The following is a 17,139-nucleotide window of genomic DNA, read 5'->3' as shown; positions in this document are numbered from 1 at the left end:
CTCACAAATTTAAACATAGAATTCCATATGGCCCAGCAATTCTACTCCTAGATAGGTATCAAGAGAAATGAAAGCATATATCTGCACAGAAATATGTACAAGAATGTTTATAGAAGCATTATTTATAATAACCAAAAGGCAGAAGCCAACCAACTGATGAATGGATAAGTGAAATATGGAAAGCCATATAGCAGAATATTATTTAACCATTAAAATGAAGTATTAATACATACTACAATTTGGAAAACCTTCAGAAACCTTATGCTAAGTTTTGGGATGACCCAGAGGGATGATATGGGGAGGGAGGTGGGAGGGGGGGGTTCAAGATGGGGAACACATGTACACCTGGGGCGGATACATGTCAATGTATGGCAAAACCAATACAATAATGTAAAGTAAAAATAAATAAACTTTTTAAATAAATAAATTTTAAAAAGAAGCTAAACACAAAAGATTTTTGTATGATTCATACACATTGTATGATTCTATTTATATGAAATCCCCCCAAATGAAAATCCATAGAGACAAACAATTAATTAGTGGTTGCCCAGGCCTGTGAGTGGATAAGGGGTGTAAGTGAAAAGAGGCACGAGGTTTCTTTCTGGGGTAATGGAAATGTTTCAAATAATACTGTGGTGATGGTAACACACCTGTAAAATATTAATAACAATAAATTGTAGAGTTTTTAAAAGTGTACAACACCAAAAGCACATCTCATAAAAGAAAAAAAATGGATAAATTAGATCTCATCAAAATTTTAATTTTTTGCACTTCAAAAGACATCATTAAGAAAATGAAAAGACAAGTAACAGAGTGGGACAAAATATCCACATACCATGTATTTACAGTGACTTGTATCCACAATATATAAATAATTCTCACAATTCAACAATAAAAAGTCAGTAAAGACAATAATTCAATCTAAAAATGGAAAAGAGGTATGTATGTTTTAATATGTAAATGAAAACATGCTCATCATCATTAATCTTTAAGGAAGTACAAATTATAACCACAAAGATATATCATTTCACATCTACTCAGAATGGCTAAAACAAAAAAACAGACAATAACAAATGTAGATGAGGAAGTAGAGAAACAGAAACCCTCATACATTGCCAGCAGAAATGCAAAACAGTGCTGCTGCTTTGGAAAATAGTTTTGTAGTTTCTTATAAAGTTTAAGATAAATCTGCCATATGATCCAGTCATTCCACCCTTATGTTCCTATCAAAGAAAATGAAAACATTTGTCCACACAGACTTTCACACCAACGTCCTCAGTGGCATTATTCATAATAGCCAAAAACTGGAAACAACCTACGTGTCTAGTAAGTAGACAGACAGAATGAGTTATAGCCATATAATGGAATACTATTTGGCAATAAAAATTAATGAAGTACTGGTACATGCTACAATATGGAGGAACCTCAAAAATATGCTAAGTGAAAGAAGCCAGGCACAAAAGACCACATCTTACTTGATTTAATTCAGATGAGTCAACCACATGTAAAAGAATGAAACTAGAACACTCCCTAACACCATACACAAAAATAAACTCAAAATGGATTAACGATCTAAATGTAAGACCAGAAACTATAAAACTCCTAGAGGAGAACATGGGCAAAACACTCTCTGACATAAATCACAGCAGGATCCTCCATGACCCACCTCCCAGAATATTGGAAATAAAAGCAAAAATAAACAAATGGAACCTAATTAAAATTAAAAGCTTCTGCACAGCAAAGGAAACTATAAGCAAGGTGAAAAGACAGCCTTCAGAATGGGAGAAAATAAAAGCAAATGAACCAACTGACAAAGGATTAATCTCAAAAATATACAAGCAACTCCTGCAGCTCAATTCCAGCAAAATAAACGACCCAATCAAAAAATGGGCCAAAGAACTAAACAGACATTTCTCCAAAGAAGACATACAGATGGCTAACAAACACATGAAAAGATCCTCAAAATCACTCATAATCAGAGAAATGCAAACCAAAACCATAATGAGGTACCATTTCACACCAGTTACAATGGCTGCTATCCAAAAGTCTACAAGCAATAAACGCTGGAGAGGGTGTGGAGAGAAGGGAACCCTCTTACACTGTTGGTGGGAATGCAAACTAGTACAGCCACTATGGAGAACAGTGTGGAGATTTCTTAAAAACTGGAAATAGAACTGCCATATGATCCAGCAATCGCACTCCTGGGCAGGCACACTGAGGAAACCAGAATTGAAAGAGACAGGTGTACCCTAATGTTCATGGCAGCACTGTTTATAATAGCCAGGACACGGAAGCAACCTAGATGTTCATCTGCAGACGAATGGATAAGAAAGCTGTGGTACATATACACAATGGAGTATTCAGTTCCGTTCAGTTCAGTCGCTCAGTCATGTCTGACTCTTTACGACTCCATGAATCACAGCACGCCAGGCCTCCCTGTCCATCACCAACTCCCGGAGTTCACTCAAACTCATGTCCATCGAGTTGGTGATGCCATCCAGCCATCTCATTCTCTGTCATCCCCTTCTCCTCCAGCCCCCAACCCCTCCCAGCATCAGAGTCTTTTCCAGTGAGTCAACTCATCGCATGAGGTGGCCAAAGTACTGGAGTTTCAGCTTCAGCATAAGTCCTTCCAATGAACACCCAGGACTGATCTCCTTTAGAATGGACCGGTTGGGTCTCCTTGCAGTCCAAGGGACTCTCAAGAGTCTTCTCCAGCACCATAGTTCAAAAGCATCAATCCTTCAGCGATCAGCTTTCTTCACAGTCCAACTCTCACATCCATACATGACCATGGGAAAAACCATAGCCTTGACTAGACGGACCTTGGTTGGCAAAGTAATGTCTCTGCTTTTTAATATACTATCAAGGTTGGTCATAACTTTCCTTCCAAGGAGTAAGCGTCTTTTAATTTCATGGCTGCAATCAGCATCCGTAGTGATTTTGAAGCCCAAAAAAATAAAGTCTGACACTGTTTCCACTGTTTTTCCATCTATTTCACATGAAGTGTTGGGACCAGATGCCATGATCTTTGTCTTCTGAATGTTGAGCATCAAGCCAACCTTTTCACCCTCCTCTTTCACTTTCATCAAGAGGCTTTTGAGTTCCTCTTCACTTTCTGCCATAAGGGTGGTGTCATCTGCATATCTGAGGTTATTGATATTTCTCCCAGCAATCTTGATTCCAGCTTGTGCTTCTTCCATCCCAGATTTCCTCGTGATGTACTCTGCATAGAAGTTAAATAAGCAGGATGACCTATACACCCTTGATGTCCTCCTTTTCCTATTTGGAACCAGTCTGTTGTTCCATGTACAGTTCTGACTGTTGCTTCCTGACCTGCATACAGGTTTCTCAAGGGGCACGTCAGGTGGTCTGGGATTCCCATCTCTTTCAGAATGTTCCACAGTTTATTGTGATTCACACAGTCAAAGGCTTTGGCATAGTCAATAATGCAGAAATAGATATTTTTCTGGAACTCTCTTGCTTTCTCCATGATCCAGCGGATGTTGGCAATTTGATCTCTAGTGCCTCTGCCTTTTCTAAAACCTGCTTGAACATCACGGAGTTCACAGTTCACATATTGCTGAAGCCTGGCTTGGAGAATTTTGAGCATGACTTTACTAGCGTGTGAGATGAGTGCAATGGTGCGGTAGTTTGAGCATTCTTTGGCATTGCCTTTCTTTGGGATTGGAATGAAGACTGACCTTTTCCAGTCCTGAGGCCACTGCTGAGTTTTCCAAATTTGCTGGCATATTGAGTGCAGCACTTTCACAGCATCATCTTTCAAGATTTGAAATAGCTCAACTGGAATTCCATCACCTCCACTAGCTTTGTTCGCAGTGATGCTTTCTAAGGCCCACTTGACTTCACATTCCAGGTTCTCTGGCTCTAGGTCAGTGATCACGTTATCGTGACTATCTTGGTTGTGAAGATCTTTTTTGCACAGTTCTTCTGTGTATTCTTGCCACCTCTTCTTAATATCTTCTGCTTCTGTTAGGTCCATACCATTTCTGTCCTTTATTGAGCCCATCTTTGCATGAAATGTTCCCTTGGAATCTCTAATTTTCTTGAAGAGATCTCTTGTTTTTCCTATTCTGTTGTTTTCCTCTATTTCTTTGCATTGATCACTGAGGAAGGCTTTCTTATCTCTCCTTGCTATTCTTTGGAACTCTGCGTTCAGATGCTTATATCTTTCCTTTTCTCCTTTGCTTTTCACTTCTCTTCTTTTCACAGCTATTTGTAAGGCCTCCTCAGACAGCCATTTTGCTTTTTTGCATTTCTTTTCCATCATTAACTCAGATTACCATTATATTTACTACTGTGGGCAGGAATCCCTTAGAAGAAATGGAGTAGCCATCATGGTCAACAAAAGAGTCCGAAATGCAGTACTTGGATGTAATCTTAAAAATGATAGAATGATCTCTGCTCGTTTCCAAGGCAAACCATTCAATATTACAGTAATCCAGGCCTGTGCCCGAACCAGTAACACTGAAGAAGCTGAAGTTGAAAGGTTCTATGAAGACCTAGAAGACCTTTTAGAACTAACACCCAAAAAAGATGTCCTTTTCATTATAGGGGACTGGAATGCAAAAGTAGGAAGTCAAGAAACACCTGGAGTAACAGGCAAATTTGTCCTTGGAGCACGGAATGAAGCAGGGCAAAGGCTAATAGAGTTTTGCCAAGAGAACGCACTGGTCATAGCAAACACCCTCTTCCAACAACACAAGAGAAGACTCTACACATGGACACCACCAGATGGTCAACACCGAAATCAGATTGATTATATTCTTTGCAGCCAAAGATGGAGAAGCTCTATACAGTCAGCAAAAACAAGACCAGTAGCTGACTGTGGCTCAGATCATGAACTTCTTATTGCCAAATTCAGACTTAAATTGAAGAAAGTAGGGAAAACCACTAGACCATTCAGATATGACCTAAATAAAATCCCTTATGATTATACAGTGGAAGTGAGAAATAGATTTAAGGGACTAGATCTGATAGATAGAGTGCCTGATGAACTCTGGATGGAGGTTCGTGACATTGTACAGGAGACAGGGACCAAGACCATCCCCGTGGAAATGAAATGGAGTATTACTCAGCCATTAAAATGAATACATTTGAATCAGTTCTAATGAGGTGGATGAAACTGGAGCCCATTATACAGAGTGAAGTAAGCCAGAAAGATAAACACCAATACAGTATACTAATGCATATATATGGAATTTAGAAAGATGATAATGACAACCCTGTATATGAGACAGCAAAAGAGACACGGATGTATAGAACAGTCTTTTGGACTCTGTGGGAGAGGACGAGGGTGGGATGATTTGGGAGAATGGCATTGAAACATGTATATTATCATATGTGAAACGAATCACCAGTCCAGGTTCGATGCATGATACAGGATGCTCAGGGTTGGTGTACTGGGATGAACCAGAGGGAGGGGATGGGGAGGGAGGTGGGAGGGGGTTCAAGATGGGGAACACATGTACACCCGGGGCAGATTCATGTCAATATATGGCAAAAACAATACAATAATGTAATTAGCCTCCAATTAAGATAAATAAATAAAAAACAATTCAGATGAAATGTCCAGAATATGCAAATTTATAGAGACAGAAAATAGATCAGTGGTTGGAGTTGGGAGAGCGAATGAGGATTAATTGTAAATAAATGAGAATGAGGGATTTATGGGGGAAGGAAATGGCAACCCACTCAAGTGTTCTTGCCTGGAGAATCCCAGGGACAGAGGAGCCTGGTGGGCTATCATCTATGGGGTCGCACAGAGTTGGACACGACTGAAGCGACTTCACAGCAGCAGCACAGCAGAAAATGTTCTAAAACATTATGATTATAGTTGCATCATTCAGTAAAGTTACTAAAAATATTGAACTATACACTTGAATTGGGTGAATTTTATGATATGAAAAATATATCCTAATAAAGTTATTAAAAATAGGAAAGGAAGAGTAGGGGAAACTGGGTGAGCGGTACACAGGAATTCTGCATTATCTTTCCAACTTTTCCACAAACCTCACACTATTCTGAAATTTAACTAAAAAATAACAAGAATATGTTTGTGCATTCATACCTATCTATGTGAAAATACATTTATAAAGATGAAATGTGTAAAATCTCATTATAGATGAGCATTAACATGAGCATTTGAAACTATTTCGATAACAGAGAATACTATTAGCCCCAAATAAACAAAATGTTATCCCCCCAAAAGAATTCCATTATTCTCATTAGTTGTCCTGTATTACCTAAAATAAATGCTCAGTTATTATTATTTTGAATTTTATCAATAAACATTTGCTGAAATTTGTTTTCTCCTTTCTCATATAAGTACCTACACATTATCCTCCATTTTGTTTTTTGGCCCACAGAGCCTAAAATATTTACTATCTGGTTCTTTACAGAACCCTGTTCTACACTATTACAGGATAAATATAATCAGTCTCCTTCTTGATTGTATTGTTACCATTACCTAGTTTTGGCATAATGCCCTTAGTATATTAGTCGCTCAGTCCTGTCCGACTCTTTGTAACCCCATGTCCGGGGAACTCTGGAGGCAAAAATACTGAAATGGGTAGCCACTCCCTTCTCCACGGGATCTTCCTGACCCAGGGATCTAACCACGGTCTCCTGCATTCCAGGCAGATTCTTTACCATCTGAGCCACCAGGGAAGCCTGTCCTTAGTATAGATCCTATAATTTTGCCTTTTGACTCACAAAGTCTAAAGATATTTACTATGTAGTTCTTCACAGAAGAGTTGCCAAGCCCTGTTCTACACCGTAACAGGGTAAATATAATCAGTCTCTTTCTTGAGTATATTCTTATCATAACTTAGCTGTGGTATGATGCCAGTCTGGTATCCCCTATAAAGGATAAGCTGTGCATCTCTTCTGCTGCGGCACTATTTAGGACTCCCATAAATAGAAAGTATTAGTTTAATAATCTAGCAAAATTTTGATGTCACCTTTATTATCGTGATATTAAAGAGCCAACACTATAGACAGTGTCAAGATGACACTCAAGTTGTTATGTCAGCACGCCATGGACTCCGTGAGATCTCTTAGATATCAAGTGGCTCCTATGGCATCACACCCTGCCTTTGGCATCACCCTGGCACATCACCTTAGTGTCATATGCTATCACTGTTGTGGCAGAATTCTGCCCTAATGCCACTCCACCTAAATGTCAGCATAATTAACCCCTACTTCCTTCCAATCCTTTGGCAGTGGCAGGAGCGATGGGGAGGGTGGCCACAGGCACTGGTTTGAGCTCAGGAGGTAATACTCAGTTGCTACCGTTTTCCCTTCCGCTTACCACTGCAGGTCAGGGCCCCAGGGCAGGACTTTTTGGCTCCCATAACTCTCTTGCCATGACCCCGCACCCATTTCGCGTCACCGACTTAGTGCCCCAACAGCGACCACCCACCCGGGTTCTACACGAAGCCGCTCCCCATACCTGACTCCATTCTCCAGCTGTCATCCTGGGCCAATTCCACCGGCCACTTGCCTACGGTGGCCGCAAGGGACCCTGGGACTCGTAGTTCCGCGCCGCTAGGGGCAGAGTCGGGGAGAGTGGCGAAGGCGCCTCCCCGTCCGGAACTGCGCTCAGACTGCAACTCCCAGAGGCACCCTGCAATGGGAAAAGCAAAGGAAGAAGAGAGGATGGTGATTGGTGGAGCTCTACGGGCTCTTTTGATTGGCTCTCGGAGCCTGCGAAGTGCGGAGGTGGTGGATCTGGCTGCACCGAGATCCTGGGAAAGCGCAATGGAGGGGTGTGTGTCTAACCTAATGGTCTGCAACCTGGCCTACAGCGGGAAGCTGGAGGAGTTAAAGGAGAGGATCCTGGCGGATAAGTCCCTGGCCACTAGGACTGACCAGGTAAAGCAGCGCTGGACCCTCTCCGCAGGCGGCGGTGGCGGCGGAGACAACGTGGCTGCACAGCCCTGCCCAGACCAGGGGGAGGCCGGTTCCGAGAGGGCGGGATTCCCGCCCGCGCCTCCCCATCCTTACCCCTGGGTCACCTCAGGACTCGGGGTAGAGCGGCCCGATCTAGCCCCGCAAACTGCCAGTGTTTCCCCCCCTCCCCCTTTGGCCCGGTACTTAGCTCGCAGTATTTTGGATATTTCTAGAACGTTTAGCTCATTTCTCAGAAATGCCCAATCTTTGAGGCATCTGTGAGAAGGAAAGTTTTTGGATTTTTGAAATGGATTTCTTTGCTTTTATTAGTTATTTTATTCGAGGCAACATGTGTAACTGAACGCCTCTTCTGTGTCAGGCAGTTACGTGGATAAAATAATCCCAAATCATATGTCCTTTTCTAATTGTGGTATTCTTCGGGAGAGAAGTTGACGTGGTGCTTTCAGAACATATCATGGAAGGACCTGATTTAAATCTGCCTTAGGAAAGCCGAATGTTGTAACCCTAAAGACGTTGCAAAGGAGGGAAGATTGACTGTATCTTGAAGAATGAGTGAGGTTTCCCTGGAGGGTAAATGGGCAGTTTAGGCAGAAGCGAAACAAAAGAGAGTGAACCTTGGGAAATGTTTCTTTCTGCTCTCCTACTGAAAGAACCCTCATGCATTCACCCTGAGTTTCTAGAAAGATTTATGGTGCCCTCAGTAAGCCAACAAACATTTATAGATTGCTTCCTGTTTGACAGGCACCGTGCTAAGCACTAGCAAGATAGTGTCACATAATTAAAAATCTCCATTTTGTGTCTTTGGGAAGAGAATTAGAAATCAGGAGACTTTTCTGGAACTTTCCTTTGTTGCTCAACCTGAAAAATCTCTTTGCCTAGTTTGCCTTTAGTTTGGTCTGATAATGTTTAATACTTTAGATTTAATTTAACAAAATTAAATTAAGATTTAATACTTCTAACCATTCTTCATCAAGTCAGTGGCATAAAAAAGGGAGAAACTATACAGGATCAAAAGACTTAAGAAACAACTGTTGGAGCTTGTGGACCTTGTATGGATCCCGATTGAAAACAAGCTAACTGCAGAAAGACATTTGGGGTACTGTTGGGGAAATCTGAATACAGACTGGGTATTTGATGTTATAAAGGAGTTAGAGTTAATTTTAATCAGTGTGATAGCTATGTAGTAAAGTATATTTTTGGAGAAGGAAATGGCAACCCAGTATTCTTGCCTGGGAAATCCCATGGACAAAGGAGTCTGGCAGGCTACAGTCCATGGGGTCACAAAAGAGTTGGACAGGACTTACCGACTAAACTGACTAAACAACAACAAAGTGCTTTTTAGACACTCAAATATTTAGGGATGAAAAGTCATGATATTTAAGATTTGTTTTTTAAAATCTCTTTAAGGAAAAAAAACAGATGAAGCAAATATTAGAAAACATTTGTACAATGTAGGAGATTGGCCTATTTTTATATGAGTTTGAAATTTTTGTAATAAAGCTTATAAGACTGTTTTCTTTTACACAGAGCTAAGAAATATAGCAGTCAGTGCAAAAAAAAATAAGAGCAAGAAATTCTTTTTTGAGAAACATGACTAACTTTTCTAGCTTATTTTTTCTTAAATAATGTTGCTTTCTAATTCTGCGTGTGGTATGTTTTTAAAATGGCTATATAGGGATTCTCAACTAGTTTTATGAACATTTCCTTTCCATAAGATTCACTTGTTCTTTCTAGAGCATCTAGAAAATTTGGGCTTGTATCCTAACTTCACCATTTACTAGCTGTGTGACCTTGGACAAGTTGCTTACCTTGAGGAATCTTAGTTCCCTGATCTGTAAAATGGGGATAATATATACTATATAGGATCATGGGGATTACAGGAGCTGATAGACATAAAATTTTTAGCACATTCCTGACATAAAAATATGTACATAGCCAAAGCTCTATTTCGGCCAAAGCACTGAAGTAAGTTTTTTGCTCTATTGCTTTCTTGGGTCTGTTCCACCCAGAATTGCCTACATTCATCAATGTATTGTCTGCATGGTACTAAAACCTGAGAGTCGGACACGACTGAGCGACTGAACTGAACTGAACTGAACTGAAAACCTTAGGCTCTCTTATATAAGTAATATAGTTTAAGGTTACCTACCTGAGGATCCAGTCCTCTCCATTTCTTGTTTCCAAACCGTATGTTCACTGGCTCAGGATTAATATGTTCTGCTTTCTTGTCTTAGTTCTTCTATTTCTTTTCAAGAATGTTGATCTTACTGCTTCTCTGTTTCCCGGGTAGGACAGCAGAACAGCGTTGCATTGGGCATGCTCAGCTGGACATACAGAAATTGTTGAATTCTTGCTGCAACTTGGAGTGCCAGTGAATGATAAAGATGATGTGAGTACTAAGCAGAGTTGATAAATTCCCTGTTATCTTTAGAGTCCAGACTGGTGTTTACTGAAGCCCTAGAATTAAAGTCACAAACAAATTTTAACCTTTATGACTAGGAAGTTGCAGCATGGCGCCAGTGACCAAATACAGGACTGGTGGTTGCATTATTTCAGAATGTTCATTTTGCCTCTCATAGCCTGTAATTTAAGGTAAGAGTTGAACTCAACTGAGTGACTTTCACTTTCACTTTCTGAAGAATAAGGGTGAAAACTTTTTGTAAGCAGGTTCCTTTTCAAGGATGCTTGATGAAGTAATATTCATAATGGCAAAAAAAGAAAAATAATGGAGGAACAGTTGAGTACAGTATGTATATCCACATAATAGTTTGCAGCCAATAAAGTTATGATTCCAAAGAATGAAAGAAAAATTCTTACAACATAATGATAAGTGGAAATTGTGGAAAATACGACTCAACGGAGCTTGATATCCTACGATCCCTATTTAAAAACACATTAGAGTTAGACTTAGGTGGTCTCCATGTTACAGAATTATGGATGCTTTTCTTTTGTATGTATCTGGTTTCCAAATATCCTGCAGTGCTTAATGAGGGAAAGAGAAAGAATATATATTTTTAACACCATTCATACACAGCTCTGTAAACCCTGTCTTAATGTTAGCATTAATCCCTGTGATTTTTCTGCCTGGTTTGTGTTCCGTCCACCTCTTTTATAGGCAGGTTGGTCTCCTCTTCATATTGCTGCTTCCGCTGGCCGAGATGAGATTGTCAAAGCCCTTCTGGGAAAAGGTGCTCAAGTGAATGCTGTCAACCAAAATGGCTGTACTCCCCTACATTATGCAGCTTCCAAAAACAGGCATGAGGTAGGGTTCCCTTCCTAGGCTTCTTCTGTTGAGTTCTAAACCTCTACGCAAACACAAACATTAATAGATATCTGCATTGTTTTCTTTTACATCTTCCCAGATTGCTGTCATGTTACTGGAAGGCGGAGCTAATCCAGACGCTAAGGACCATTATGAGGCCACAGCAATGCACCGGGCAGCAGCCAAGGGTAACTTGAAGATGATTCATATTCTTCTGTACTACAAAGCTTCCACAAACATCCAAGACACTGAGGGTAACACTCCTCTGTAAGTGATGAGTAGCAGTCATTTGTATTCTACCTGACATTAGCCCTCTTGCACTAATTCTTAGACATCATTTTTTAAAATTCTGCTTATAATACATGTTTATGGCCAAAAAAATTTGAAAGTACACAAAAGTATAAAGATAAAAATTCAAAGTGCCTATCATCTTGCCACCCGGAAATAACCACTGATAACATTTTAATGTATTTCTTCCCTGTCTTTTATATGTAAATATGCATACTTTACATATGCTTTTTTTTGTAAAATCGGAACCATATTATGTATGTAGTTTTGTATCTTGTGCTTTTCACCTCATACTGTAAGCATTTTCCAGTGTTAATATTTCTAAAATGATTTTGAATGCCTATAGACAACACTATTTTATGGATGTGCCAGAATTTAACAATTCCTCTATTACTGTATATTTAAGCTTTTTTGAGTTTTCCATTATTATAAATAATGCTACATTGATCAAACTTTATACGAAAACCTTTGGCAGTATTGCTGATTAGTATCTTAGTGTAGAACTAGAATTGCTGGGTCAACAGATACACATTTTAAAACAGTTGCTATGTATTCCCAAATTACTTCCAGAGGGGTTGTATTATTGCCTCCTCCCAACAGCAGTTTGAGAATGCCGATTACCCCACTCCAACACGAAAAATATCCCTTTCTTATAGGAAAAATGCTGTTTCAGAGTTATAACTTGCATTTTCTTACTATCAAGGAAGCAAAACATTTTTAGTGCCTATGACTATATTTCTTCTCTAAATTACCGCTTTCTATATCCCTTTCTCTGTTTCCTTTTGGAAAATCATTTTTACTGATTCGTTTGCACACCCTTGACATAGTACAAATAGTAACCTTCTTCCATGCTAGTTGAAAATATTTTTCCCAGTTTGTCTTTAAATTTTACTTTTTTTGAAATAACAGAAGTTTTCAACTTCTATATAGTCAAATCTATTAATCTTCCCTCCTAGCTAGAAAGTGCTTCCTCACCCTGAAGTTAGATAAATATTCACCTGTATTTTGGGGCTTCCTGGTGGCCTAGATGGTAAAGAATCTGCCTAGAAAGCAGGAGACCCAGGTTCAATCCCTGGGTCAGGAAGATCACCTGGAGAAGGGAATGACTACTCACTCCAGTATTCTTGCCTGGGAAATCCCATGGACAGAGGAGCATGGCGGGCTATAGTCCACAGGGTCACAAAGAGTCAGACACAACTGAGTGACTAACACTTATTATACTATGTACACTTAAGTCACCTGTATTTTATTGCTGTTTTACAAAAATAATTGCATTGATTTGGTTTAGTTACTGTTTTTCATTTAACTCAAATGCATCTGGCATTGATTATGTGTGACCTGAAGCCATCCTCTACCTTGATATTTCTTCTACAGTACTTGGCCACTTTTGTTCCTTATTAAATGGTGACTTTTTTGAACCAGAAAATCTATGAGTCTTCTTTTTAGTCCAGAGTAAGATTCAGTTTTCTTTAAAGTATTGTTTTCTTAACTCTTTGTTTTAAAATTTTTCTCTGTAGTTCTGAGTGGCTTTATTTAGAAAAACATGCATGTTCTAGCCCTTTTTTCCAAATAAGAAAGGGAGGGTGGCATGGAGGAAATTTAGGAGTCACAGGAAGTGTTGGGTCCTGGGAAGAGCCAAAGATTAAGGAATAGTTAGATGCTATTTGCCCTATCCAAACTCAGCCACTTAACAGCTATATTAATTACTTGTATTAAATAACTTGGAGAAGTTACTTAACTTTCCTGAGTCTAATTTTCTTATCTGTAATATGAGATATGTAAAATTCCTTCCTCCCTAAGGTTAAATAAAATAACATGTTAAGTGTATAGTGCTCTACCCGGTAAACTATTAAGTGCCTCACAAGGTCCCCACCCCGACCCCCGCCCAGCTTACTGCTCAGCCATGTCATCATCATATACAAAGACTTTAACCTCTGTCACAATTTCAACTGTAAAATGGTGATTGGGCTTCCCTGGTGGCTCAGAGGTTAAAGCATCTGCCTCTAATGCGGGAGACCCGGGTTCGATCCCTGGGTCGGGAAGATCCCCTGGAGAAGGAAATGGTAACCCACTCCAGTATTCTTGCCTGGAGAATCCCATGGACGGAGAAGCCTGGTAGGCTACAGTCCATGGGGTCGCAAAGAGTCGGACACGACTGAGCGACAGAACAGAACAGAACCTACAAAGCGCCTATAACAATCAGATGATATACAAATTTTTATAGACTGGTTTTCCAATATTTAAGCCACACAAGTTGCTATTAGCAGATTATGTATAGAGGTTTTTCTAAATTCTAACACAGAATTATTGTATGTGTTTGGTGTAACCTACTAATCTCCATAAAATGAGGGCATTGTTCCTTAGGCTGGCATTTAGATCACTTTTGTTGTAGTAGGGTCAGAATTATTATTTATGATCCGAGATTATAAAGCTATATTCCACTGAATTTTAACTTATAAACACTCTCCTCCATGGAAATAGATTTTTCCTTTCAAGATTAAATAACTTTCGAACATCACATGACCATATGCAGTTTAGACTACCTGTCAGGAACTCCTCACCATTACATAGAATTGGAAATGATTAATCAATCTCTGTGGTCCTTGATTTCAGACACTTAGCCTGTGATGAAGAGAGAGTGGAAGAAGCAAAATTGCTGGTGTCCCAAGGAGCAAGCATTTACATTGAGAATAAAGAAGAAAAAACACCTCTGCAAGTGGCCAAAGGTGGGCTGGGTTTAATACTCAAGAGAATGGTAGAAAGCTAAGCAGCTTGGATTTAGTCTTACTTTGTTTGTTTTGTGGCTGTCCCCTAATGTACTGGTAACTAATGTACTTGTGCACAAGACATCATCTATGAATGACGAAGTTTTTTCATCTCCCAAGTCTTATAAACATGTTTACTATTGTTCCTGCCGAGTTATTTGTTCTTAGCTTACAACTTGCTTTCCAGGCGTTGAATAACTGTTGACGTTGTTCTACTCTTTTATATTATTCTGTATTACATTTTGGTTAACTCTGTGCAAGTGATTCTGTGGCTGTTGTGAATCTTAAGCACCCTATCATGCACCCTCTATCCCCTTTGAGGCAGAACAACCCCAGTAGCACCAGGCCAATTGTTTTGCCAGATGTTTCTAGGTAGATTCTAGAATGTTCCTCCATACAGTTGAAACATCATAACTTGTTTTTCAAGATCACTTAGAAGCCTATGCCACATATTTCTGTTTTTTCCGACAGTACGGTTTAATTTGATTTTGTTATCGGAGGAATACTTATATCTTGTGAGGACCAAGTTTTCGGTTCGGGGATGCTGTCCACGTTTGGCATTCATAAACACTAAAATAATAAAATATAATAACTTGGGTACCAGTGTCTTTTTTAATGAGCTGTTCCCCTCCAAAGTAAAATATATTGTTTTTAAAAAGAAAATTTTAAAGTACCTATATTAAATCACACCATATTGAAAAGAATGTCAAGTTTGTTACCATGATGTGTAACAAAAATGAATTTTGATTTGTATTTCAGCAGCTAAAAAAATAAAATGCTGAATTTCCTGATTCTTCTTTCAAATCAGTTAGATGCTCACTTAAGCCTTTAAAGGCTTTATAAAGATACTTTCTTAATTTTTGGTAGCTCTAAAGTCAGTAAAATTAGTGAAGCTTGAACTGCAGCTAAAATATGTAAAAATCTTCTGAATTGCTAATTAAATTGGAGCAAAAGAAAATAAGTATAAACTTGATCTCAATTTAGGGAAACATTTTAAATGATTACTAGCCATAAAATCTAGTGAACTCCAAGTGACTCTTTTAATTATTTTTATTTGAATTTTATGCTGCAAATATTGCTTGAAATAAGTAATCCAAGTGAGTCCACAACCTTCAGTTAATTTGGGGTCAGAAACTTAATGACTGGTGTCTAAAATGAGTTTTGTAAACACAAATGTTGTTGATATGCAAACCCTTTTACATAAGTATTTTGAGTGCTGAGCTTTACAGTTATTAATCAGGGAAGCATATTCTTATAGAACTAGACTTTGTTTATTGAATGCGAGGGATATAATTGATGATGGGAAATAATTTCTTTCTGATGTTTTTTAGCATGATCACAGAGTCAAGTTGTACCTAATAGAACCTGTTAGGACTGAAAGTATTCATAAGTGCTGAGTCTTTTTGTCTGAGGTAGTAGGTTTTATGAATGTAAAAGAAAACTCGTCTTAATTCTTTAATAAACAATACAGATGGAACCAAGCCTCATGTAATTTGCAGGCCTTTGGCATTTTATTCCATTTTATTTTTTTGCCTGTATCATGTGACACGTGGGAGCTTAGTTCCCTGACCAGGGATCCAACCTGTATCCCCTGCATTGGAACTGTGGAGTCTTAAGCATTGGACTACCAGGGAACTCCCTATTGGCATTTTAAATGAAGTGGCTTGACATTTCCATCACTAAAACTGAGGGTATTGATGGCCTCAGATATTGATCAGATTGTTTGATGTTCCCTATAGGAAACCCAATAGAGATGAAGCTGATTCAAGTTCAGCAGGTTTTATAGTTACATTCAAAATGAACTCAGGAAAGATGACAATTTTAATTGTAGAGCTTAACTGAGAATACAATATGGAAATAATAGATAAACAAAAGTGTGGAAAAATTACATTCCTATTTATTGGAGGGAGTCTGCGATATTAGTGTGGTTCTTTGAGATTCAAGATAATTGTACATTTTACTTTATAATCTCAGACTTAACAATTGAGTTGACCCTAGTGTTTTGATTTCCCTATGTAACTATACCAACTACACTGAATTCATTATATGGCAGTGTCTTCTGCTTTTTGTTTCCATATCCTTTTATACAATCAAGCCCCCAGATTCTTCTGTTAGCAAGTTTGATATAGTATGGGAGCTCCTCACTTTGAGGTGTATGACTGTAACTTCACAGTTGTACTGACTGCTTAAAATTGAATGCAGACATTTTAATGTGCATTTTTCTGGCAAGAGGGTTCTGTAGCTTTCGTCAGATTCTCAAAGGGATGTATGACTTCTGAAAAGGTTAAGAATACCTGGTTGAGGGGAAGGATGGGAAGAAGGGATAGTTAGGGAGTTTTGGATGGACACTACTTCCCTGATGGCTCAAAAATATCCACCTGCAATGCAGGAGACGTGGGTTCAATCCCTGGGTTGGGAAGATCCCCTGGAGAAGAGCACATCAACCCCACTCCAGTATTCTTGCCTGGAGAATCCCATGGAGGAGAGGAGCCTGGCAGGCTGCAGTTCATGGAGTTGCAAAAGAGTCGGACATGGCTGAGTGACTGAAAATGCACACATGTACACACTGCTATATTTTAAATGGATAACTAACAAGGACCTACTGTATAGGACAGGGAACTCCACCCGATGTTATGTGGCAGCCTGGATGGGAAGGGAGTTTGGGGGAGAATGGATACATGTATATGTGTGGCTGAGTCCCTTTGCTGTCCATCTGAAACTATCACTACATTGTTAATTAGGTAAACTCCAATACAAAATACAAAGTTTAATTAAAAGGAATCCCCAGTAGAAAGAAAAAAATACTGAATCAATTAATCAGACATAGGTTCTCCAAAAGTAGAATACCACACTTTATAAATTTTTACATCCATTCTCCATTGTAGCCAT

The 17,139-nt window shown here is 39.1% G+C and overlaps 2 protein-coding genes across 4 annotated transcripts in view; one reads left to right on the top strand and one right to left on the bottom strand.

Moving 5' to 3' along the window:
* The window catches only part of ATG4A (autophagy related 4A cysteine peptidase), an 87,316-nt gene extending 77,195 nt beyond the window's left edge, over positions 1-10,121 (bottom strand). For all 3 annotated transcript variants that reach the window (XM_055438021.2, XM_055438019.2, XM_055438020.2), the window contains exons 1-2: positions 10,085-10,121; positions 7,475-7,648 (exon numbers count right to left, since the gene is read on the bottom strand). In XM_055438021.2, the coding sequence (XP_055293996.2) occupies positions 7,475-7,648; positions 10,085-10,106 (196 nt within the window). In that variant the 5' untranslated portion in view covers positions 10,107-10,121. The remainder of the gene's footprint in view (positions 1-7,474; positions 7,649-10,084) is intronic.
* On the top strand, positions 7,681-15,727 carry PSMD10 (proteasome 26S subunit, non-ATPase 10). The gene is made up of 5 exons (XM_055438441.2): positions 7,681-7,896; positions 10,226-10,324; positions 11,051-11,197; positions 11,298-11,464; positions 14,099-15,727. Exons 1-5 carry the CDS (start codon positions 7,681-7,683, stop codon positions 14,250-14,252), a joined length of 783 nt encoding a protein of 260 aa, XP_055294416.1. The 3' UTR covers positions 14,253-15,727.
* The last annotated feature ends 1,412 nt before the right edge of the window (positions 15,728-17,139 follow it).

This window comes from Moschus berezovskii, chromosome X (genome assembly GCF_049115385.1).
Source record: "Moschus berezovskii isolate FMDL1 chromosome X, NW_MosBer_1.0, whole genome shotgun sequence".
Taxonomy (NCBI): domain Eukaryota; kingdom Metazoa; phylum Chordata; class Mammalia; order Artiodactyla; family Moschidae; genus Moschus; species Moschus berezovskii.
The sequence above is the reverse complement of the archived record's forward strand: the minus strand, read 5'-3'. Positions and strand labels throughout refer to the sequence as shown.